We start from the raw sequence: 24,364 nt of genomic DNA, 5'->3' as shown, positions 1-24,364 counted from the left end.
TGCTCTCCTGCAGCCGTGCCACTGTATCACGCCCAGAGCACTGGGTGGAGCTCTTCATATAGAGTCAACAGCAATGTATTGCCCACAGGTGTGCAGTGAGCTAGTCAACCAGGGCCAAGTGAGAATCCTGGCCACAGGAACTTTCATTTTAGCCACAGATGTTCATTAGAGCATTATTTATAAGAGGGGAAAATTATAGACAATTGTGGGGAAGTTGGTGTTCCTATGGCCAGGATCCTCACTGAACTTAAACCACCTGATGATGTAACTGACCTGTTGCTAGGCTACCGCTTACACACCTTTAGGTAATAAGCTATTATTGTGCTATATAGAGAGCTCAGCCCAGTGCTCTGGGCAGAGGCAGAGATGCTAGTGCTAGACTTACCGCCAGGAAAAGCTGGTAATAAACACTTTCACACCAAAGAACGTTTTGCTGTCAATTTCTTTGGTCACATTGAATCCATAGCAAACTTGCCCAGGGCTGAAACCCATTGGCGAGACAACAATTAACACCAAATAATATTTGTTTTGTTCACCACTGTATATCTAGTCTCAAGATAGCTCCTGGAATATAGTATGTGCTCAATATTTATTTGTTGAGTGAACAAAAAACAGGATTGGTTAAATAAGTTGTGGCACTATCAGATAATAGAAAACATTCAGTCATTAAAAATGACATATATATTTTCATTGAAAGTACATGTATATTATATTCCCATTTATCTAAAAATATATGTGTATACATTAATAGAAAAAGGTCTAAAAGGCCTTCAAAGCCATCAAGATATTGACACTGGTGGGATGGCAGCAGTGTGGATGGGATGGTGGGATGGCAGCATTTGGATTTTTTATTCTTTTGGTTAGCTGTATTAGAATTTTTTTCCCTACAAGGATTATATATTGATTTTGTAATGACAACTGTTTTTAATTTAAAAAATATATGTTTCAGTGCACAAATAAATTGGAATCAGGGAACACACCCAGATTTGAATCAGGGGTTAAATTCAGTTTTTGCAAAAGCATATATTATAAGAGTTATTCATTCATATGCCTACTTTCTGAGTAGACACTGAAATCCGTAAAGATATAGAACATGTCTTCATCTTTTTTAGCACCCTGCTCAAAGCCTTCCACATAATAACCACGGCAAAAATGCTGGTCACAGGAAGATATGCTCCATTACATTTCTTACAGTGGTGCCTAACACTCTGGCCACAGGAGGCAAATAAACTGCCCCTCAAATCTCTAAAGATGGTGATGGTTTCAACAATTTAAAAATTGATCCTAAAATGTGCATAAGTGAATATGATGTCTTCTGGATTCCTCTTCCTTTGAAATGCAAATTCTGTTACAGGATCCTAATTTTTCTGTAAATAATTCAGAGATTGACCCATCTCATGGTTACAGGAGAAGCCCAAGTTTCTAGTGTTACTTATTGAGGTAGAACTCTATGAAGTACTGTTGATAATGCAAATCAGCCCCTTCCCAGATTCCAATTTATTTACAGAAACTCAAAATGCCAACTGTTTTCTAAGCCCTACTCTTTTACAAAACTCTTTTACAAAAACGTTACTGTTTCTGACTTTGTCACAATTATATTATTAACAATACTTAACTATCATCTCAGGTGCTGATTAAACTAACAGCTGTCACTAGTTAGTCAAGTTAATCATTTTTATTCAAAGAGCAACACTGCCTTAAAACTAATTCTTAATTATCTTTGGCTGACAAAATTCTTAAAACAAAAGTAAATGACTCCTCACTTTTGTATGGTTTTTTTTCCCTGCTTTGGTTTGTAATATTTCTTAGTAGGCAGTAAGCTTCAACATATTGTCCATTAGTAAAAATGTATTTTGCCTATCCTATAAGTGACATCAATAAGCAAAGAATTACAAAAATCACAGCTAGATAAATCTTCCTAAAATTTTATTTCTATTGAGTGCTTAGGAGGTCAGACTAAAATAGACTAAGTTCAATTACAGTCTATGACTTTGGACAAGGAACTTGACTTCTCTAAACTTCAATTTCCTCATCTGAAAAATGAGGTTGATGATAATAAGAAACATGTCCATACCTTACTGGGTTATTACAATTAAACAAAATTGAATAGGTAAAGCAGCACTACCCAACAGAAATGTAGAAGTCACCAATGTGAGCTGCCATTTAATTTTAAGTGTTCTAGTAACCACATTAAAAAGGTAAAAAGAAATAGGTAAAATCAATTTTAATAGCATATTAACTTACAAATCCAAAACATTATTGATTTTAAAAATTATTAATCAGATATTTTATACTTTTTTTGGTACTAAGTCCTTGAAATCCAGTATGTGTTTTATACCTGTAGCATATGTAAAGTTAGACTAGTCACATTTCAAATGCTCAACAGCTATATGCCTTATTGAGTAGCACAAGTATAAAGTATTACAACAACACTTAGTACATAGTATGTGATACATAAATTTTAGTTCTTAGTATCATCATAACTCCCTCCTAGAAGTTGCTATGGATCAGTGTTTCTCAAAGTATGTGACACAAAACGCCATCTTATATCAGGTGGTTCTAGGGCGTGGCTAAATAATAGTGAGAAAACTATTCCTTTTAAAACTATCTTTTTATCTTTCTGACTAGATCAAAGAAAAAGTGTCAGTTTGGTAATATAGTATTTTGTTTTTTTAAATTTTTAAATTTTTAACAAAAATTCCTAAATAATAAAGTATAATACATAGATAATAAAATTTACCAATACTAAGGGTACTCTTTGATGATTATGACAAATGTATATGGTCATGTAACCATTTCCTCAGTCAAGATATAGAACATTTCCATCACCTGAGCCAGGGTGTCTCAATAATCAAGAAACTAACAAACCCTCAACAAGAGACAGGAAATCAACCCCATACCTTTGAATACATAATGTTAAATTGCTTTCCATAAAACTTGTACAAATTTAGAGAGATTCAAGATGGCGGTGTGAGAGGTGAGACAGAGAACTCCTCCCAAAACCACAGACAGTGAGAAAATATAGTTAATACAGCTAACCCTAAAACACCAACAGGAAAGAAGGCTGCACCAGACTGCATACAGACCTCACGAGCAGAGTAGACCTCACGAAACAGGGTAATGTACCAAAGCATTGATCTGGCAGAACCCAGGCCCTTCCCTGATCCCAGATCACTGGCAGGAGGAAGAGAAATAGAGCAGGAAGAGGGTGAAAGCCTGGGACTGCTGAATATCTAGCCCAGGAGATCTGCTTTGCAAGCAGAAACCTACATTGTGTGGTGTTCTGGAGAATGGGGAGCTGGGACACGCGGAGTGCCTGAGAAACAGATTCCGGCTGTTTGTGTAGGATGGGATCCACACCCAGCTGCTCTGGGACAAGGAAAGGCAGGTGGTCTGAGAGGCTTTCTAGCAGTGAGAGGGCTGCTGAAGGGGTGGGGTTTGCCCAGAGCTTGCTGCGCGGGAGAAGGGATAGGGAGGCAGGTTGTGTGGGAGCTCTCTGCCCAGCAGATTGGGAACTTTGAGGAGCTTCAGGCACTCCATTCCCCTGGCTGGCTACTCAGATCTGAGGCCCCCCACTGTGATACTGCAGCCTGCTGTGCCTTCCTCCAAGCATGAAGGCACCGGCAGTTACTGTGCTGGGGTCAGGCAAGCCAGAGGGAGGCCCTGCCTACAACAGCTAGAGATGAAAAGAGAAGAGGCTTACACCTGTGTGGTAGGCCCACTGGCTCTGATACTGGAGACAGGAACAGCAGACAGGAATGAGGAAACAGATCTTTCCTACCCCCAGGTACCAGCTCCACTCACCTACAACCCCCAACCTCACTCTAGAAGCTGAGCAGCTCCAAAGACTGGAGCTTCTGGGCACTAGGGGGCACCACACAGAAATATGAAATGACAAAAGAACATGGTTCAGACCAAAATCTCACAAACCCCAGAAAAAGTGCCAAATGAAACTGAACTCACCAATCTGCCTGAAAGAGAGTTCAAAATAAAAATTATAAAAACACAGAGGTACAGAAAAATACTCAAGAACTGAGGAACGAATTTAAGTTGGAGATTCCATTATTAAGAAATTCCATATCTGCAATGAAACATACAATGGAGGGATTTAAAAGCAGATTAGATGTAGTAGAAGAGATAGTAAATGGAATAGAAATTAGAGAAGAGGAATACAAAGAAGCTGAGGCACAGAGAGAAAAAGAATCTCTAAGAATGAAAGAATATAGAGAGAACTGTGTGACCAATCCAAACGGAACAATATTCGCATTATAGGCGTACCAGAAGAGAGAGAAAAGGGATAGAAAGTGGCATTGAGGAGGTAATTGCTGAAAAATTCCTCAATCTGGGGAAGGAGATAGTCTCTCAAGCCATGGAGGGGCACAGATCTCCCAACACAAGGGAACCAAGGAAGACAACATCAAGACATGTAATAATTAAAATGGCAAAAATCAAGGATAAAGACAAGACTTAAAAGGAGCTATATAGAGAGAAAAAAGATCACATACAAAGGAAAACCCATCAGGCTATCATCAGACTTCTCAACAGAAACCTTACAGGCCAGAAAGGAGTGGCATGATGTATTTAATACAATGAAGCAGAAAGGCCTTGAACCAAGAATACTCTACCCTGCAAGGTTATCCTTTAAATTTAAAGGAGGGATTAAACAAATTTCAGATAAGCAAAAGCTGAGAGAATTTACCTCCAAAAAACCACCTCTACAGTGCATTTTGGAGGGACTCCTACAGATGGAAGTATTCCTCAGGCTAAATAGATGTCACCCAAGGGATAGACAAAGAGTACAGAAAATGATTCATAACATACAAAGAATGGAGGAGGAAGAAAAAGGAGGAAAAAAAAAGAACCTTAAGGTTGTGTTTGTAATAACATATGAAGTGAGTTAAATTAGACTGTTAGATAGTAAGGGAATTGCCCTTGAATCTTTGGTAACCATGAATCTAAAGCCTGCAATGGCAATAAGTACATACCTACCAATAATCACCCTAAATATAAATGGTCTGAATGCACCAATCAAAAGATGTAGAGTCACGGAATGGATAAAAAAACAAGACCCATCTACATGCTGCCTACAAGAGACTCACTTCAAACCCAAAGACATACACATACTGAAAGTAAAGGTATGGAGTAAGATATTTCATGCAAATAATAGGGAGAAAAAAGCAGGAGTTACCGTACTTGTGTCAGGCAAAATAGACTTCAAAACAAAGAAAGTAACAAGAGACAAAGAAGGACATTACATAATGATATAAGGGTCAGTCTAACAAGAGGATATAACTATTATAAATATCTATGCACCCAACACAGGAAGACCTACATATGTGAAACAAATACTAACAGAATTAAAGGAGGAAATAGAATGCAATGCATTTATTTTAGGAGACTTCAACAAACCACTCAATCCAAAGGACAGATCAACCAGACAGAAAATGAATAGAGACAGAGGCATTGAACAACATACTAGAACAGATGGACCTAACAGATATCTACAGAACACTCCATCCAAAAGCAACAGGTACACATTCTTCTCAAGTACACATAGAACATTTTCAAGAATAGATCATATAGTAGGCCACATAAAGAGCCCCAGCAAATTCAAAAAAATTGAAATTATACCAACCAGCTTCTCAGATCACAAAGGTATGAAATTAGAAATAAATTACTCAAAGAAAATGAAAAAGCCCACAAACACATGGAGAGTTAACAACATGCTCCTAAATAGTCAATGGATCAATGAACAAATAAGAACAGAGATCAAGCAATATATGGAGACAAACGACAAGAATAATTCAACACTGCAAAAATCTGTGGGATGCAGCAAAGGCCGTGCTAAGAGGGAAATATATTGCAATACAGGCCTACTTCAGGAAAGAAGAACAATCCCCAAAGAACAGTCTAAACTCACAATTAATGAAACTAGAAACGGAAGAATAAATGAGGCCCAAAGTCAGTAGTAGGAGGGACATAATAAAGATTAAAGCAGAAATAAATAAAATTGAGAAGAATAAAACAATAGAAAGAATCAATGAAAGCAGGCGCTGGTTCTTCATGAAAATAAACAAAATAAATAAACCCCTAGCCAGACTTATCAAGAAAGAAACAGAGTCTATACACATAAAGAGAATCCAAAATGAGGAAGGAAAAATCACTACAGACACCACAGAAATACAAAGAATTTTGTAAAGAATCAGTAAGTGTTGGAATTAGTTAAGATACTGAAAGAGGAGATGCTATTAATAGGAATATGGTAATCATAGAAAGAAATAGTTTGGCTTGAAAGACAGGTAAGAGCCTTGGAAGGCATGGACTTTGAGGACGTAACTAGTTATCTGTATAGTACTTTACAACTTTAAGATGCTTTCAAATACATTATCTTTCAGTACGTCATAACAACCAGGTCTGATGTCTAAGAACTCTTTTTTTCACAGCAGAGGGACTATGTTGAAATGGGGAACCTCTCAGGTAGCTGTCAAGTAGAAAGTTCTCTGAGTAGGTGTTCTGCTGTTGCTCTTCTGGGTGAACATCATCCTAGGGTTCAAAAGGAAGAAATTTCTATAGATGTAAACCTGCAGTCATAATAATTTCCCTACTTTTTTCCTTTTGCAGTAGCTTTTCCACAGAACAGTCACTGAATACAGACTATTTACAATATCTGTTCAAATGTTCCACTAGTTTCTACTATAATGTGAAGAAATTTCAGTTGTACAAATTATCAAGTAAAAATACTCAACTTCATATGTATTTCAATCAACTTGGCATAAGTTTAAAATATCCATTAGGATCTCTGTTGTCACTTTTCTCACAGGCACAATGGTTCATTTCCTGACCTTGTGGCACTTTCTTTCTACCTTAAATTTACTCAATTCTGGCTGACCTCTGTACTTTTCAGTAAATCTGAGATAGTCAAGTAATTACAAACCTACAAAACTGGTATGGAGGCAAAGACTACTTGCAGGAATCTTCCTATAGCCTTCTCTTTCTATTTCAAAGAACTTCCCTTCTAATTACCTTCACTTGGATCTTGATTCCTGGCTCCTTCCTACTGAAAAATCCACTGCTATTCCTTGACATTTGGTACTGATATTTAGAATGCCTAGCTTGGCTCTTAGCTCTCCCTTAAGGACTTGGCCCAGATCTGATCCAAGATTACTTTGAGGACACTACTTTGTTTACTTTTGAGCCCTTAGGACCCTGCCAATGGCTCGGGTCAGTGTTCTGGAAGACTTATCTATTCCCTCATGAAAAGAAACCTGTAGGTACAAACTAAGTTCCTTCTCTCAGCTACGTAAGTCCTTGAAGAAGCAGGGCCTTTTTGTCTGCCTAGATCCCATGTTATCCAGGGATACTTAATTTTGAACTATTTCCCTCAACTATGAGACACACCAACTTGACTGACAGTGATAAACACTACATTGAGATTCCAGTGTATTAACCAGAGAAGAGAAGAAAAAGAATGTGAGAGAATTCTAATTACATAGCAGGTATGTGTTATATGGTGGTATTTATATGTTGGAAATATGACTGAATTATATAATGAACTTTGGGGATTCTCTTTCCTTATTAAATTTTCAATAAGCCTTGAGACTAACAAGAGAGTATATGTTTACATTAGCACATAATAACAATGACTGAATAAAGAGTGAAACAGAAAAGACAGTTTATTTAAGAAGATAGGATTAGAGGAGATTCTCAAGCATGAGTAGGGTGATGGAAATCTCCTCCCTAAACCACACATATTTTGAAAATACAGCAAATACAACTATTCCTTACAAAGAATTATTAGAGAATACTATGAAAAATTATATGTTAACAAAGTGGATAACCTAGAAGAAATGGACTTACTAGAAAAATACAACCTTCCAAGGCTGACCAAGGAAGAAACAGAAAATCTGAACAGACCAATTACCAGCAACGGAATTGAACTGGTCATCAAAAACCTACCTAAGTACAAAAACGCCTGGACCAGATGGCTTCACTACTGAATTTTATCAAACATTTAGTGAAGACCTAATACCCATTGTCCTCAAAGTTTTCCAAAAAATAGAAGAAGAGGGAATACTTCCAAACTCATTCTATGAGGCCAGCATCACTCCAATACCAAAACCAGGCAAAGACACCACAAAAAAAAGAAAATTACAGACCAATATCCCCGATGAACATAGATGCAAAAATACTCAACAAAATATTAGCAAACCGAATTCAAAAATACATCAAAAAGATCATCCATCATGACGAAGTAGGATTTATTCCAGGGATGCAAGGATGGTACAACATTCGAAATCCATCAACATCATCCACTACATCAACAAAAAAAATAAAAACCACATGCTCCTCTCCATAGATGCTGAAAAAGCATTTGACAAAATACAACATCCATTCATGATAAAAACTCTCAACAAAATGGGTATAGAGGGCTAGTACCTCAACATAATAACAGCCATATATGACAAACCCACAGCCAACATTACACTTAATAGTGAGAAGCTGAAAGCTTTTCTTTTAAGATTGGTAACAATACGAGGATGCCCACTCTCCCCACTTTTATTCAACATAGTTTTAGAGGTCCTAGCCATGGCAATCAGACAACACAAAGAAATAAAAGGCATCCAGATTGGTAAAGAAGAAGATGAAGTGTCCCTGTTTGCAGATGACATGATATTGTACCAAAAAAACCCCAAAACCCTAGAGAATCCACTCCAAAACTACCAGATCTAATATCTGAATTCAGTAAAGTTGCAGGATACAATATTAATACACAGTGATCTGTTGTATTCCTATATACTAATGATGAACTAGCAGAAAAAGAAGCCAGGAGAACAATTCCATTCACAATTGCATCAAAAAGAATAAAATACTGAGGAATAAACCTAAATAAGGAAGTGAAAGAATTATACTCTGAAAACTACAAGACACTCATGAGGGAGATTAAAGAAGAAACCAATAAAAAGAAACACATTCCATGCTCATGGATAGAAAGAATTAATATTGTCAAAATGGCAGTCCTGCCTAAAGCAATCTACAGATTCAATGCAATCCCTATCTAAATAGCAATAGCATTCCTCAATGAAATATAGCAAATAGGTCTAAAATACATATGGAACCACAAAAGACCCTGAATAGCCAAAGCAATCCTGGGAAGGAAGAATAAGCGGGGAGAATTATGCTCTCTCACTTCAAGCTCTACTACAAAGCCACAGTAATCAAGACAATTTGGTACTGGCACAAGAACAACCCACAGACCAATGGAATAGACTAGAGAGCCCTGGTATAAACCCAACCATATATGGCCAATTATTACATGACAAAGGAGCCATGCATATAAAATAGGGAAATGATCGCCTCTTCAACAGCTGGTGTTGGCAAAACTGGACAGCTACATTTAATAGAATGAAACTGGATTACTTTCTAACCCCATACACAAAAGAAAACTCAAAATGGATCAAAGACCTGAATGTAAGTCATGAAACCATAAAACTCTTAGAAAAAAACATAGGCAAAACTTGCATGGACATAAACACAAGGAACTTCTTCATGAACTTATCTCCCCGGGCAAGGGAAACAAAAGCAAAAATGAACAAGTGGGAGTATATCAAGCTGAAAAGCTTCTGTACAGCAAAGGACACCTTCAGCAGAACAAAAAGACATCCTACAGTATGGGAGAATATATTCATAAATGACACATCCGATAAAAGATTGACATCCAAAATACATAAAGAGCTTACCACGTACCGCAACAAACAAAAAGCAAACAATCCAATTAAAAAATGGGCAGACAAATGAACAGACAGTTCTCCAAAGAAGAAATTCAGAAGGCCAACAGACACACGAAAAGATGCTCCACATCGCTAGTCATCAGAGAAATGCAAATTAAAACCACAATGAGATATCACCTCACACCAGTAAGGATGGCCACCATCCAAAAGACAAACAACAACAAATGTTGGCGAGGATGTGAAGAAAAGGGAACCCTCCTACACTGCTGGTGGGAATGTAAATTAGTTCAACCACTGTGGAAAACAGTATGTAGGTTCCTCAAAAAACTAAAAATAGAAATACAATTTGACGCAGGAATTCCACCCCTAGGAATTTATCCTAAAAATGCAGGATCCCAGTTTGAAAAAGACATATGCACCCCTATGTTTATCATAGCACTATTTACAATAGCCAGGAAATGGAAGCAACATAAGTGTCCATCAGTAGATGAATGGATAAAGAAGATGTGGTACATATACACAATGGAATATTATTCAGCCATAAGAAAAAAACAAATCCTACCATTTGAAACAACATGGATGGAGCTAGAGGGTATTATGCTCAGTGAAATAAGGCAGGCGGACAAGGACAAGTATCAAATGATTTCCCTGATCTGCGGAATATAAGAACAAAGAAAAACTGAAGGTACAAAACAGCAGCAGACTCACAGAACCCGAGAATGGACTAACAGTTACCAACAGGAAACGGACTGGGTAAGATGGGTGGGAAGGGAGGGATAAGGGGGAAAAAGGAGTATTAGGATTAGCACACATAATGTAGCGGGGGTCAATACGGGGAAGGCAGTGTAACACGAAGACAAGTAGTGATTCTGTAGCATCTTACAACACTGATGGACAGTGACTGTAATGGGGTATGTGGTGGGGACTTGATAACAGGAGGAGTCTAGTAACGATAATGTTGCTCATGTAATTGTACACTAATAATACCAAAAAAAAAGTTATACCAATTTATACTTCTAGCAATATTTGAGACTGCTTCACTGCACTTTTATCTTAAGGAAATAATCACAGATGGGACAAGGGGTTATTGAAACACAAGACGTTTATTGCTGCATTATATATATCAAACAAAAAGTTGTAAACAATCTAAGTGTTCAATAGTAATAATTAAATACACATCCTTCAAATAGAAAATATGTAGCCATTAACATTATTTTAAATAGTTTTTAGTGATTTCTGGGGAAAAGATGGCGGCATGAGAAGTGAGGCAGAAACATTCTCCCAAAACCACATATAACATGAAAATACAACAAATACAACTAATCCTGAAAGAGCAACCAGAAACAAAGACTGTAACATACAGCTTACATCTGGGGAAAAGAGAAGACCTCATGGGAAAGGGTAAAGTAGCAAAGGCATGATCTGGCAGGACCCAAGCACTTCCCTGATTCCAGGTCACAGTCAAGAGGAAGAAAAATGGAGCAGGGGTTGGGGAGTGGAAGCCCAATACTACTAATCACCACCCCTGGTGATCTGCTCCGGGAGCACAAACCCATATTACATGGTGCTCTTGAGATGAGAGGGGTTGGAAAACAATGACAGGCAAAATACTCGGAGTCTGAGATGCGAGTCACTTGTGGAGAACAGATACACACAACAGACCATGCTGGGACAAAAGAAAGGCAGGCACTTTGAAAGACTTCCCAACAGTGAGAGGGCTGCTAAAGGGGCAAGGATTACACAAAGCTTGATGCTCAGGAGAAAGGATAGGTGGACAAAATCATCCCATCACATTCAGCCCAGCAGGTTGGGAACTTTCAAGAGCTTCAGGTGCTCCATCTCCTTGGCTGGCAATGCAGAACTGAGGCCCCCCACTTCAATATGCAGCCTGTTGCTCCTTCCTCCTGGCCAGTAACAGGTTGCAAACCTGCAGCCCCTGCCATCATGGCAGCCCTGCCAGATAGCAGCCCAACTACAGCAGCTACAGGGGCATAAGGCAGTCTGCTCCCTGCACGCTTGGCCCACTGGCCCTGACAATGGAGGCATGCACTGCAGCTCAGGAAAGAGCTCTTTCCTCCCGGCAGGCACCAGAGCCGATCGTCTGCAACCCCTGCCATCGCTCCAGTTGCTGGGCAGCTCCAGAGAATAGAGCTTCTGGGCACTAGAGGGCACCACCTATACAAAGTGATTATTCCATATTATTTGTTACAAATATGAAGTGATGAATAAACCTTGTGCAAACCAAAATCCCTCTTATACCAGAAAGAGGGCTGAATGAAACTGAAGTCACCAATCTTCCTGATAAAGATTTCAAAATAAAAGTCATAAACATGCTCATAGAGCTACAGAAAAATATTCAAGATCTCAGGGATGACTTCAAGAAAGAGATAGAAACTTTGAAAAATACAGTATCTGAAATGAAACATACAACAGAGGGATTTAAAAGCAGTTTAGAAGAAGAGGAGACAGTAAATGGAATAGAAATTAGAGAACAGGAATACAAAGAAGCAGAGGCACAGAGAGAAAAAAGGATCTCCAGAAATGAAAGGATATTAAGAGAACCGTGTGACCAATCCAAATGGAACAATATTCACATTATAGGGGTACCAGAAGAAGAAGAGAGAGAAAAAGAGATTGAAAATCTCTTTGAGGAAATAACTGCTGAAAACTTCTCCAATATGGGGAAGGAAATAGTCTCTCAGGCCATGGAAGTACACAGATCTCCCAAAACAAGGGGGGTCCTAAGGAAGATAACACCAAGACATATAATAATTAAAATGGCAAAGATTAAGAACAAGGACAGAGTAAAAAAGATCACATACAAAGGAAAACACATTAGACTATGTCAAAATTCTCAGCAGAAACCTTACAAGCCAGAAGGGAGTGGCATAATATATTTAATTCAATGAAACAGAGGGGCCTTGAACTAAGAATATTCTGTCCGGCAAGACTATCACTTAAATCTGAAGCAGGGATTAAAGAATTTCCAGATAAGCAAAAGTTGAGGGAATTTACCTCCCACAAACCATCTCTACAGTGTATTTTGGAGGGACTGTTATAGATGGAAGTGACCCTAAGGCTAAATACCTGTCACCAGAGAAAATAAAACCACAGTAAAGGAAGTAGACCAATTAATTGCTAAGCAAATCAAAATTAAATCAGCTACCCACTAAGTCAATCACAGGATACACAGAGTACAGTATATGACACCTAATATATAAAGAGTGGAGGAGGAAGAAAAAAAAGAGAAAGAAAGAACCTTTAGATTGTGTTTTTAAATTTATTTCTTCATTCATTTATTTATTTATTTTTATTTTGGTATCATTAATCTACAATTACAGAAAGAACATTATGTTTACTAGGTTCCCCCCTTCAACAAGTCCCCCCCACATATTCCTTCACAGTCACTGTCCATCTGTGTAGTAAGATGCTGTAAAATCACTACTTGTCTTCTCTGTGTTGTACAGCCCTCCCAGTGTCCCCCACGCACTATACATGCTAATTGTAATGCCCTCTTTCTTTTTCCCCGCCCTTATCCCTCCCTTCCCACCCATCGTCCCCAGTCCCTTTCCCTTTGGTAACTATTAATCCTTTCTTGGATTCTGTGATTCTGCTGCTGTTTTGTTCCTTCAGTTTTACTTTGTTCTTATACTCCACATATGAGTGAAATCATTTGGTACTTGTAATTCTCTGCTTGGCTTATTTCATTGAGCGTAATACCCTCTAGCTCCATCCATGTTGTTGCGAATGGTAGGATCTGTTTTTTTCTTATGGCTGCGTAATATTCCATTGTGTATATGTACCACATCTTCTTTATCCATTCATCTACTGATGGACATTTAGGTTGTTTCCATATCTTGGCTATTGTAAACAGTGCAGCTATAAACATAGGGGTGCATCTGTCTTTTTAAAACTGGAGTGCTGCATTCTTAGGGTAAATTCCTATAAGTGGAATTCCTGGGTCATATGGTATTTTTATTTTGAGCATTCTGAGGAACCTCCATACTGCTTTCCACAATGGTTGAACTAGTTTACATTCCCACCAGCAGTGTAGGAGGGTTCCCCTTTCTCCACAACCTTGCCAACATTTGTTGTTGTTTGTCTTTTCGATGATGGCGATCCTTATTGGTGTGAGGTGATATCTCATTGTGGTTTTAATTTGCATTTCTCTGATGATTAGCAATGTGGAGCATCTTTTCATGTGCCTGTTGGCCATCTGGATTTCTTCTTTAGAGAACTGTGTAGTCTATTCAGCTCCTCTGCCCATTTTATAATTGGATTATTTGCTTTTTGTTTGTTGAGGCATGTGAGCTCTTCATATATTTTGGATGTCAATCCTTTATTGGATCTGTCATTTATGAATATGTTCTCCCATACTGTAGAATACCTTCTTGTTCTATTGATGGTGTCCTTTGCTGTACAGAAGCTTTTTAGCTTGATATAGTCCCACTTGTTCATTTTTGCCTTTGTTTCCCTTGCCCGGGGACATATGTTCATGAAGAAGTCACTCATGTTTATGTCCATGAAATTTTTGCCTATGTTTTTTTCTAAGAGTTTTATGGTTTCATGACTTATATTCAGGTCTTTGATCCATTTGGAGTTTACTTTTGTGTATGGGGTTAGACAGTGATCCAGTTTCATTCTCTTACATGTAGCTGTCCAGTTTTGCCAGCAACATCTGTTGAAGAGACTGTCCTTTCCCCATTGTATGTCCATAGCTCCTTTATCATATATTAATTGGCCATATATGTTTGGGTTAATGTCTGGAGTCTCTATTCTGTTCCACTGGTCTGTGGCTCTGTTCTTGTGCCAGTACCAAATTGTCTTGATTACTGTGGCTTTGTAGTAGAGCTTGAAGTTGGGGAGCGAGATCCCCCCCACTTTATTCTTCCTTCTCAGGATTGCGTTGGCTATTCAGGGTCTTTGACGGTTCCATATGAATTTTTGAACTATTTGTTCCAGTTCATTGAAGAATGCTTTTGGTAATTTGATAGGGATTGCATCGAATCTGTATATTGCTTTGGGTAGGATGGCCATTTTGATGATATTAATTCTTCCTAGCCAGGAGCATGGGATGAGTTTCCATTTGTTAGTGACCTCTTTAATTTCTCTTAAGAGTGTCTTGTAGTTTTCAGGGTATAGGTCTTTCATACATTGTGTTTTTAATAGCAGAATAAGCGAGCTAAGGAAGATTGTTAGACAGTAAAGAAGCTGCCTTTGAACCTTTAGTAACGATGAATCTAAAGCCTACAATGGCAATAAGTAGATATCTATCAATAATCACTCTAAATGGACTGAATGTACCTATCAAAAGACACAGAATTACAGAATGGATAAAAAAAAAGATCCATCTATATGCTGCCTACCACAGACTCATTTTAAACCCAAAGACCTACACAGACTAAAAGTGAAGGGATGGAAAAAGATATTTCATGCAAATAATAGGGAGAAAAATCAGGCGTTGCAGTACTTGTATGAGACAAATAGGCTTCAAAACAAAGAAAGTAACAAGAGACAAAGAAGGACATTACATAATGATAAAGGAGTCAGTCCAACAAGAGGATATAACCATTATAAATATCTATGCACCTAACACAGGATCACCTACATATGTGAAACAAACAATAACAGATTTAAAAGGGGAAATAGAATGCAATGCATTTATTTTAGGAGACTTCAATACACCACTCATTCCAAAGGACAGATCAACCAGACAGAGAGTAAATAAGGAGACAAAGGCACTGAACAACACATTAGAACAGATGGACCTAACACACATCTACAGAACACTCCACTCAAAAGCAGCAGGATACACATTCTTCTCAAGTGCACATGGAACATTTTCCAGAATAGATCACATAATAGGCCACAAAAAGAGCCTCATTAAATTCAGAAGGACTGAAATTCTACCAACCAACTTCTCAGACCACAAAGGTATGAAACTAGAAATAAATTGTACAAAGAAAACAAAAAGTCCACAAACACATGGAAGCTTAACAACATGCTCCTAAATAACCAATGGATCGACGACCAAATAAAAACAGAGTTCAAGCTATATATGGAGACAAATGAAAACAACAACTCTTAACACTCCAACTTTTGTGGATGCAGCAAAGGCCATGCTAAGTGGAAAGCAATACAGGCTTACCTCAAGAGAGAAGAACAATCCCAAATGAACAGTCTAAAATCACAATTAATGAAACTAGAAAAAGAACAAATGAGGCCCAAAGTCAGTAGAAGGAGGGACACAATAAAGATTAGAGCAGAAATAAATAAAATTGAGAGGAATAAAACAATAGAAAGAATCTATGAAACCAGGAGCTCGTTCTTTGAGAAAATAAACAAAATAAGTAAACCCTTAGCTGGACTTATCAAGAAAAAAAGAGAGTCTACACATATAAACAGAATCAGAATCGAGAAAGGAAAAATCACTATGGACACCACAGAAGTAAAAAGAATTATTAGAGAATACTATGAAAAACTGTATGCTAACAAATTTGATAACCTAGAAGAGATGGACATCTTTCTAGAAAAATACAACCTTCCAAGGCTGACCCAGGAAGAAACAGAAAAATCTGATCAGACCAATTACCAGCAATGAAATTGAATTGGTAATTTAAAAAAGTACCTGAGAACCAAACCCTTGGACCAGATGGTTTCACCACTTAATTTTATCAAACATTTAAAGAAGACCTAATACCCAACCTCTTAAAGTTTTCCAAAAAGTAGAAGAGGAAAGAATATGTCCAAACTCATTCTATGAAGCCAGTATTGCTCTAATACCAAAACCAGGCAAAGGCAATACACAAAAAAGAAAATTACAGAACAATATCCTTGATGAACATCGATGTAAAAATACTCAACAAAATATGGAGGTTCCTCAAAAAACTACAAATAGAAATACCATTTAACCCAGGAATTCCACTCCTAGGAATTTACCCAAAGAAAACAAGTTCTCAGATTCAGAAGGACCTATGTTTATTGCAGCACTATTTACAATAGCCAAGATATGGAAGCAACCTAAGTGTCCATCAGTAGATGAATGGATAAAGAAGAGGTGATACATATACACAATGGAATACTATTCAGCCATAAGAAAGAAACAAATCCTACCATTTGCAACAACATGGATGGAGCTAGAGGATATTATGCTCAGTGAAATAAGTCAGGCAGAGGAAGACAAATGCCAAATGATTTCCCTCATTTGTGGAGTATAACAATGAAACAAAACTGAAGGAAGAAAATAGCAGCAGACTCACAGACTTTAAGAAAGGACTATCAGTTATCAAAAGGGAGGAGTGAGGGAGGGTGGGTGGGGAGGGAGAAGGGGATTGACAGGAATCATAATTAGTGCATATGATGTGTGTGGAGTCACGGGGAGGGCAGTGTGGCACAGAGAGGAAAAGTAGGGACTCTGTGGCATCTTACTACACTGATGGATGGTGACTGCAAATGGGTATGGGGGGGAACTCGATAATGAGCGTGAATGCAGGAATCACATTGCTTTTCCTGTGAAACCTTCATAAGATTGTATATCAATGATATCTTAATAATAAAAAAAAAGAACTCGTACAGCTCAATGGCAAAAAAAATCTGATTAAAAAATGGGCAGAGGACCTGAATAGCCATTTTTCCAAAGAAAACATGCATATGGCAACAGACACATGAAAAGATGTTCAACAGCACTAAATCATCAGGGAAATGCAAATCAAAACCACAGTGAGATATCCCTGTACACCAGTGAGAATGGTTAGCATTAAGAAGATAAGAAATAATACATGCTGGTGAGGATGTGGAGAAAAGGGAACTCTTGTGCACTGTTGGTGGGAATGTAAACTGGTGCAGCCAGTATGGAAAACATTATGGAGGTTCCTCTACAAACCAAAAACAGAAATACCATACAACCCAGTAATTCTATTTCTGGGTATTTACCTGAAGAAAATGAAAACACTAATTTGAAAAGATATATGCAACTCTATGTTTTTTGCAGCATTATTTATAACAACCAAGATGTGGAAACAACCTAAGTGTCCACTGGTAGATGAACAGATAAAGAAGATGTAGTATACATACACAATAGAATATTACTCAGCCATAAAAGGGAATGAAATCTTGCCATTTCCAACAACCTGGATGGACCTAGAATGTATTATGCTAACTGAAATAAGGTAGATAGAGAAAGACAAATACCATGTAATTTACATCATGTAACTCATATGAGGAATATAAAAAAACAAATGAAGAAATAAACAAACAAAAAACCCCAGAAACACACTCACAGATACAGAGAACAAAATGGTGGCCAAAGGGGTGGGAAAGGCAAAACAGGTGAAAGGGATTAAGTGGTACAAACTCCCAACTACAAAATAAGTCACAAGGATGAAAAGTACTGCATAGGGAGTATAGTCAATCACATTGTAATAACTTTATATGGTGACAGATGATAATTACACTTACAGTGGTGAGCATTTCATAATGTATATAAATGTAAAATCACTATGTTGTACACCTGAAGCTATTATACACATATTATATATAGACATATGATATGTCAAGTATACTTCAATAAAAGAATTTTTTCATAATAAATGTGTCTTACTTCCATAATAAGGGGGAAAAGTTATGTTAAAAAGCCAGATAATACAAAATGAAAAACAAACACCTCTAATGATTCCCAATGTATCTATGTATACATAGCTCAGCACTGATCTCTAAGGGTCTCTAATCATTAAATTTAATTATCATGCCATGGTTCTCTAGTATTTTCCTCTCCTCTTTCTTTCCTATCCTTAGCTTCCAATTTAATCTTCTTAAAATACTGTGACCTCTTGTAATTTTACTTCTTAAAAACTCTCAATGATTTCTCATTTTCTGCACAGGAAAGAAATTTTTCAGCCTGGAATTCCTCAAGGTCTTCCATAATTATGGCATTCAATCAACCTTTTCACTTATTATGCACATCCCAGATCACTGACTATTTATATTCTTTTTGTGTTTGTTGCCTACAGCTTTCTGGAACTTGTTTATGTGGTTAACTCTGCCTAGAATGTGCTTTCCCTTCATACGTCCATTTTCTACCTAAGACACAGCTTATATACTATCTTATCCATGGAACATTTGCTAGTTTCTCTTAGTCACTTGAGAATCCATGGCTCTTTCATCTGTCTTTACAGACACTTGTTTTCTTATTTTTTTGTTCTATCTTTCCCAATAGACAATGACTTACTTGAGGTAGGATCCTTATCCTACTCATCTTTGTATTCTTCTTACTAAATACTTATTGACTGAATGTAATTAATCAACAAAATAGAAAAACTTACAGAATTCAATACCATTATGTTTAGGTATTTTCAAAGTGCCAGTCTATGGCTTAGATTTCTCTTCCTTTGAACACAGGACACATAGTTAACAGTGTGCAGTCTCCAGGTCCGTGATCTAATTAAGTGATTAATGAACCTAATGGGGTATTACAGATCCTTCATCTTACACTAACTAAATTATTCTGTGAACAGAGGCATTTCGTCTACAGTAGTTTGGTCTGCAATTTGGGTCACCTTACTTTTCCTGTATAAAGGGAATTGAGCTTTACTTGCTGGGAAACGGGACAGAGTGGAAGAACTGAATTTTTCCCCTTACCTTTTTGTGTTGTGTACTGTGGTTCCTCCCAGGACAATCCTCACTCCAGGAGTGGTACGGTTCAGGTTATAAACTGTTAGGGCCTCTTCATAGGTGGCTCCTCCAATTACAAACAAAATGATATCCTGAGGTCTGTAATAATGAAGAAAGTGCCATAAAAGGAAATAAGGGCAAAGATTTGTTGTTAGTATTATATATATAGTTTAAATTTCTAAATCTTCTTTTTTTGGTGGAGGAAGCAGAATTAAAGCAGAATAGAATAAAAGCTTTAAAAAGTTTTAATTATCTGAAATTGGCAGGAAACAGAGCAGGAAATGCTGAATAGTGATTTGCTTTCTGTTTATGAGCAGATGTCTTAAAATTTCTGTGCTGTGGATTTCAGAATAGCAGAATAGTGTTTTGCTGGAACCAAATGTAGAAATATTCTTTTATATTCAAGAGGCTCAGACTACTTCATGTGACATGATATCAACATAGAAGTAATTTATGCTTGGACTACACATCACCTTTGTCAAATATTTAGTACAGTGTCATTATAATGGCCTCTGTCCAAAGAACTATTTACAAAATAAAGTATTTTGTAAAATACTGTTATATTTGGATGTCCCCATAACATGAGAATTAGAAACATTTAGCATTTTGAGTGTAGAAAAAGAATGGGACACATAAATTAATGGCAGTTCTCAGAACTCCACCTCTTCTTAAAAATCTTTGTTCCCAGATCCTTTGATAAACCAAGAAAAAGAAACCATGGAAACAAACAAATAAAACTGTGGGTACAGTTTTGTTACTGGACATGCTGACATATCAGCCCAGTCACTAGCCTCATGTAGGTAGCACTGTATAATTTTACTGTTTCAATCTTTATCAAAATGGCTTCATAACAAAAGTGAGTAGTCTTCCTATTAGCTCCTCCTGTAGATATCAACAAGAAGGAAATCATACAATTTTCAAAACTGCAAAAGTTTGCCTTGTTTTCTTATGCCCTCAGAAGAAGATAAAATTACTTAATCTTAGTAGGCAAGAATTTTATTGAATCACTTACTGGACATTGCTTATATCAAGTAGAAGCATCCAGTTTGGAGGTTACAGCATTGAAATATCTTTAATCCAGGGATCTACATTCTTATATAACCATGAAAACAAACCCTACACTTCCTTTCTGTTTCTCTTTCTAAAACACCTTGAAGGAATTAACTGAAGAGTATTTGTTCTTGGGATTTCATGGGAACAGAATCAGATCATGTGGCTATTTAAAAATGTTTACATGATCTCTGAATTGCAGAGTTACTCAATTAAAGGCTCCATATGATGAAGAGGTGGTTATTTTGCAACTAATTAGTCAATTATGACATTTCTATATGAATGTGGAACTCAAAATCATGCCTTTGAAATACTAGATTTACTTTTTAAGAAAAGATAAGCTTCACTCAAGACTATCCACCTGAAACAATATGTTTAGAACCACAATGCTTTAAAAGTTACATGCTATTAAATATTTTACAATCATTTTTTGCTATTTTTAAATATACTTTTTTTGACTAGATAAATGTTTGTATGGTATAAAATACTAAAGGGAACACTGTAAAAAAAGTAAGTTTCCTTGGTCCTCTTGCACCCCAGTTTTTCTGTAGAGGCAAACACTATTATTTGCCTGTTATGTATCCTTTCAGTGATATGTTTGCATAAATATATATATACATATATAGATAAGTATATACATATTTATGTATTTACTTACAACACACACACACACACACAAAAATGAAACCATTTTATACATACTGTTCTGCCCTTGTCCTTATCTTGGATATGTTGTACATTTTAAATTTTGCTTCATAGGTGTCATTCCACCAGCAATTCAGGAAAATGCCTATTTCTCCACATGTTGTCAGTACCATGTATTTATAAAGGCTTTTAGTCCTTCCAAACTAAGTTAATTAACTGTTTCTCCTCGATACACTTTCTTTACTTGGTTACCAGGATATCACGTTCTCAGTTTTCCTTCTCCTTCATTCGTTGCTATTTTTCAGTTTCTCAGGATGGTCTCACTTCATCTCCCTGACCTCTTAATGTTAGAGTGCCCAGAGCCCAACCACTGATCTCCCTTTCTTCTTGATCTATACTTGCTCCCTACATCTACTCTGTCCAGTGTAGTAGTCACTAGCCACATAAGGATATTTAAATTTAAATTAATTAAAATAAGATTTTAAAAATTCAGTTTCTCAGGAGAACCAGCCATATTTCAAGTGTTCAAGGGTCACATCCCTAGATGGTTTTACCCTGTTTTGTGGTTTTAAATACATCTACTTCCTAAATCTCTACCTCCAGCCCAGACCTCTCTCCTAAATGCCAGACTTATCTGCCTACTTCACTTTTCTACTGGGATGTTTAATATATTTCTCAGTCCAACATATTCAAATTCCTAATCTTACCTACTAAGCTTGTTCCACCTGTAGCATTCCCCATCTAAGTTGATGGCCACTCTATCCTTTCAGATGCTTAGGATGAAAACTTTGGAGTCATCTTAACTCCTCTGTTATTGCTGTAATGAAGCTTTCAGTTGGGGATATAGTGAGAGAAGCAGAAGACAGATCATGGAAAGCCTTGAATCTTACATGCCATGGGGGAATCACTGAAGGGTTTTAATAGGTTATCACATCAAATTTGCTTTTTTGAAGGATAATTTTGGCAGCTGTGTGAGAGTGAACTGGGTACTGCTGGTGGGAAAAGCTGGAGAACAAAAGGCAACTGTAAGACGTCTAGGGAGATTTCATCTGGCAAATAAATACCAGGAGTGGAGAGGGGCAACTGGATATAGAAGATACAAAAAACATATACTGTTTTGTATTTGGTCAATGGGTAAATGTGGAGGATCAGGAGAAAGGAAGAGCCCACGACAACTTTAAAACTTATGGTTTTGTAGCAGCAGACTCACAGAACCCAAGAATGTACTAACAGTTACAAAAGGGAAAGGGATTGGGGAGGGTGGATGGGAAGGGAGGGATAAGGGGGAAAACAGGGCATTACGATTAGCACACATAATGTAGCGGGGCGGGGACACGGGAAAGGCAGTATATACAGAGAAGACAAGCAGTGATTCTATAGCATCTTACTACGCTGATGGACAGTGACTGTAATGGGGTATGTGTGGGGGACTTGATAATAGGGGGAGTCTAGTAACCATAATGTTCAAGTAATTGTACATTAACGATACCAAAATAAAAAAATATATATATATGTATTATTTAAAGTGTGCAATATATATTTTATAAATATATATTGTAATACATATTAGTATTAACACACATTGTATATTGTATGAAATACAATGCATAATAAGAATTTTTAATTTGTGAAAGCAAAAAAGAAAAACAAAAAAACTTCTGGTTTTGGTGACTAGATATAGTGGTTTAGATTTGAGAAGAAAGAAAGCAAGACTGATTTACTGAAAGTAAGACATGAACATGCTGTGTTGGAGATACCTGTGGAACATCCCAATGGAGATGTCCACCAGACATCTGGATATTCAGGTCTGGTGATTTCCTTGAATAAAGGTGGCAGCTGAAGTCATGGGAAAAGGTGAGTTTTACCTAGGGAAATCATGTAGAATGAGAAGAGAACAAAGACAGAATTTTGGGGAAGTCTTTAACATCTTTAAGATAAATAAGAAGAGTAGGCAGCAAAGGCAACTGGGAAGAAAACTGTCAGCAAAGTAAGGGAACCAGAAGGGAGAGGCCAAGGGACAAGTGAGTTTCAAGACTAGAATGGCTAACAATATTAAATGAAGTAGTGGGGTAAATAAGGTGAGGATTCAGAGACCACTGTGCACATTCTTATGATGCGTTTTTGCAGGAAAAATTTTGTTGTACTATAGTGGAGTAAGAAGCCAGGGTGTATGGATTGAAAAGGTAAGAAGTGAAGACCGACTGTATTCAAGAAGCCTGACTGTGAAGGGAAGGAGATAGGTCAGAGCAGAACCCAGGCTCAAGGGCTTTACATTTACTACTTGCTTAATAGGAGAAACTTGAGTATGCTTGTACTCCGTGGGAAAGTAAATAGCAGGGAAGCTGAAAATACAGGAAACAGAGAGTGAAAGAGTGAAAATAATCAATAGAGAAAGGCTTCAAAAGAGATGACAGGAGTCAAAAACAAGTGTTGGTAGAAAGATTTGTTCTAAATAGGGAAAAAAAAGGATGTATTTCCTTTAGAATGATGGAAGGAGATAAAGGTGGGTATATGTAAATAAGTTTATAAATAAGTTTATATATGAATTTATAAATAGCCCTAGACATTGAGAGAGTTAATGTCTGACAGACTCAATGTTTTCCTCTGTGAGGATAATGGAAAACATTCAAGACTGATGTGGAGAATGAGACCAAGAGGGACTAGGGATACATCAAAAGTTGACTGAGTATTCCTGAAGGCCCAGGTGAGGTTAGGAACAGTGAATTTGTAGTGATACTGATCTATAATTTGTGTGGTTTCCTCAGTATCACAGAGAAGTAGATATGAGCCTTAAGGCTAAATTATTAATCCAATATTAATCTGATGCTTTAGGCTGCAGGGAAAGAGGTTTGGCATTAACTTGTAGGAAAGCATTACCACTGTCCATGAATCACCAACATTCTCTATACTGTCAAAGTTTTTTCCTTCAAGTTCTCATGTCCAGTTACTGGCCAGCTTTTTCTTGCTGAGGAGTCATTTGCTTAGGAAGAATTATATGATTATGATAGTAATATTTTTCTACCAATTATGATGAATTCTTATTTATTTGGGGACTGAATATTCAGGCAAAATACAGGTTCTCTTCTTTTACTTCAACTGATACACATTGTTTCAATTCTTACTAATTTTCTACAGAAGGGGACAAGGAATGTGAACAGCTGAAATTCAAGTTCAGTTCTTGTCAGGATCTTTAGGGATATATTTCACAGCAGAGGTGATAAAATAAGCTACAGTTGGTTGTAATTTTTAAAATGGGTGGGTGTCTGTAACTT

At 37.1% G+C, this 24,364-nt stretch overlaps 1 protein-coding gene across 2 annotated transcripts in view; it reads right to left on the bottom strand.

Annotated features, from left to right (window-relative positions):
- The window catches only part of VPS45 (vacuolar protein sorting 45 homolog), a 116,857-nt gene that overhangs the window by 26,879 nt on the left and 65,614 nt on the right, over window positions 1-24,364 (bottom strand). For both annotated transcript variants that reach the window (XM_036905328.2, XM_036905329.2), the window contains exon 14: window positions 19,365-19,496. In XM_036905328.2, coding sequence (XP_036761223.1) covers window positions 19,365-19,496 — 132 coding nt within the window. The remainder of the gene's footprint in view (window positions 1-19,364; window positions 19,497-24,364) is intronic.

The sequence above is a fragment of the Manis pentadactyla genome, chromosome 4, assembly GCF_030020395.1.
Source record: "Manis pentadactyla isolate mManPen7 chromosome 4, mManPen7.hap1, whole genome shotgun sequence".
NCBI lineage: Eukaryota > Metazoa > Chordata > Mammalia > Pholidota > Manidae > Manis > Manis pentadactyla.
The sequence above is the reverse complement of the archived record's forward strand: the minus strand, read 5'-3'. Positions and strand labels throughout refer to the sequence as shown.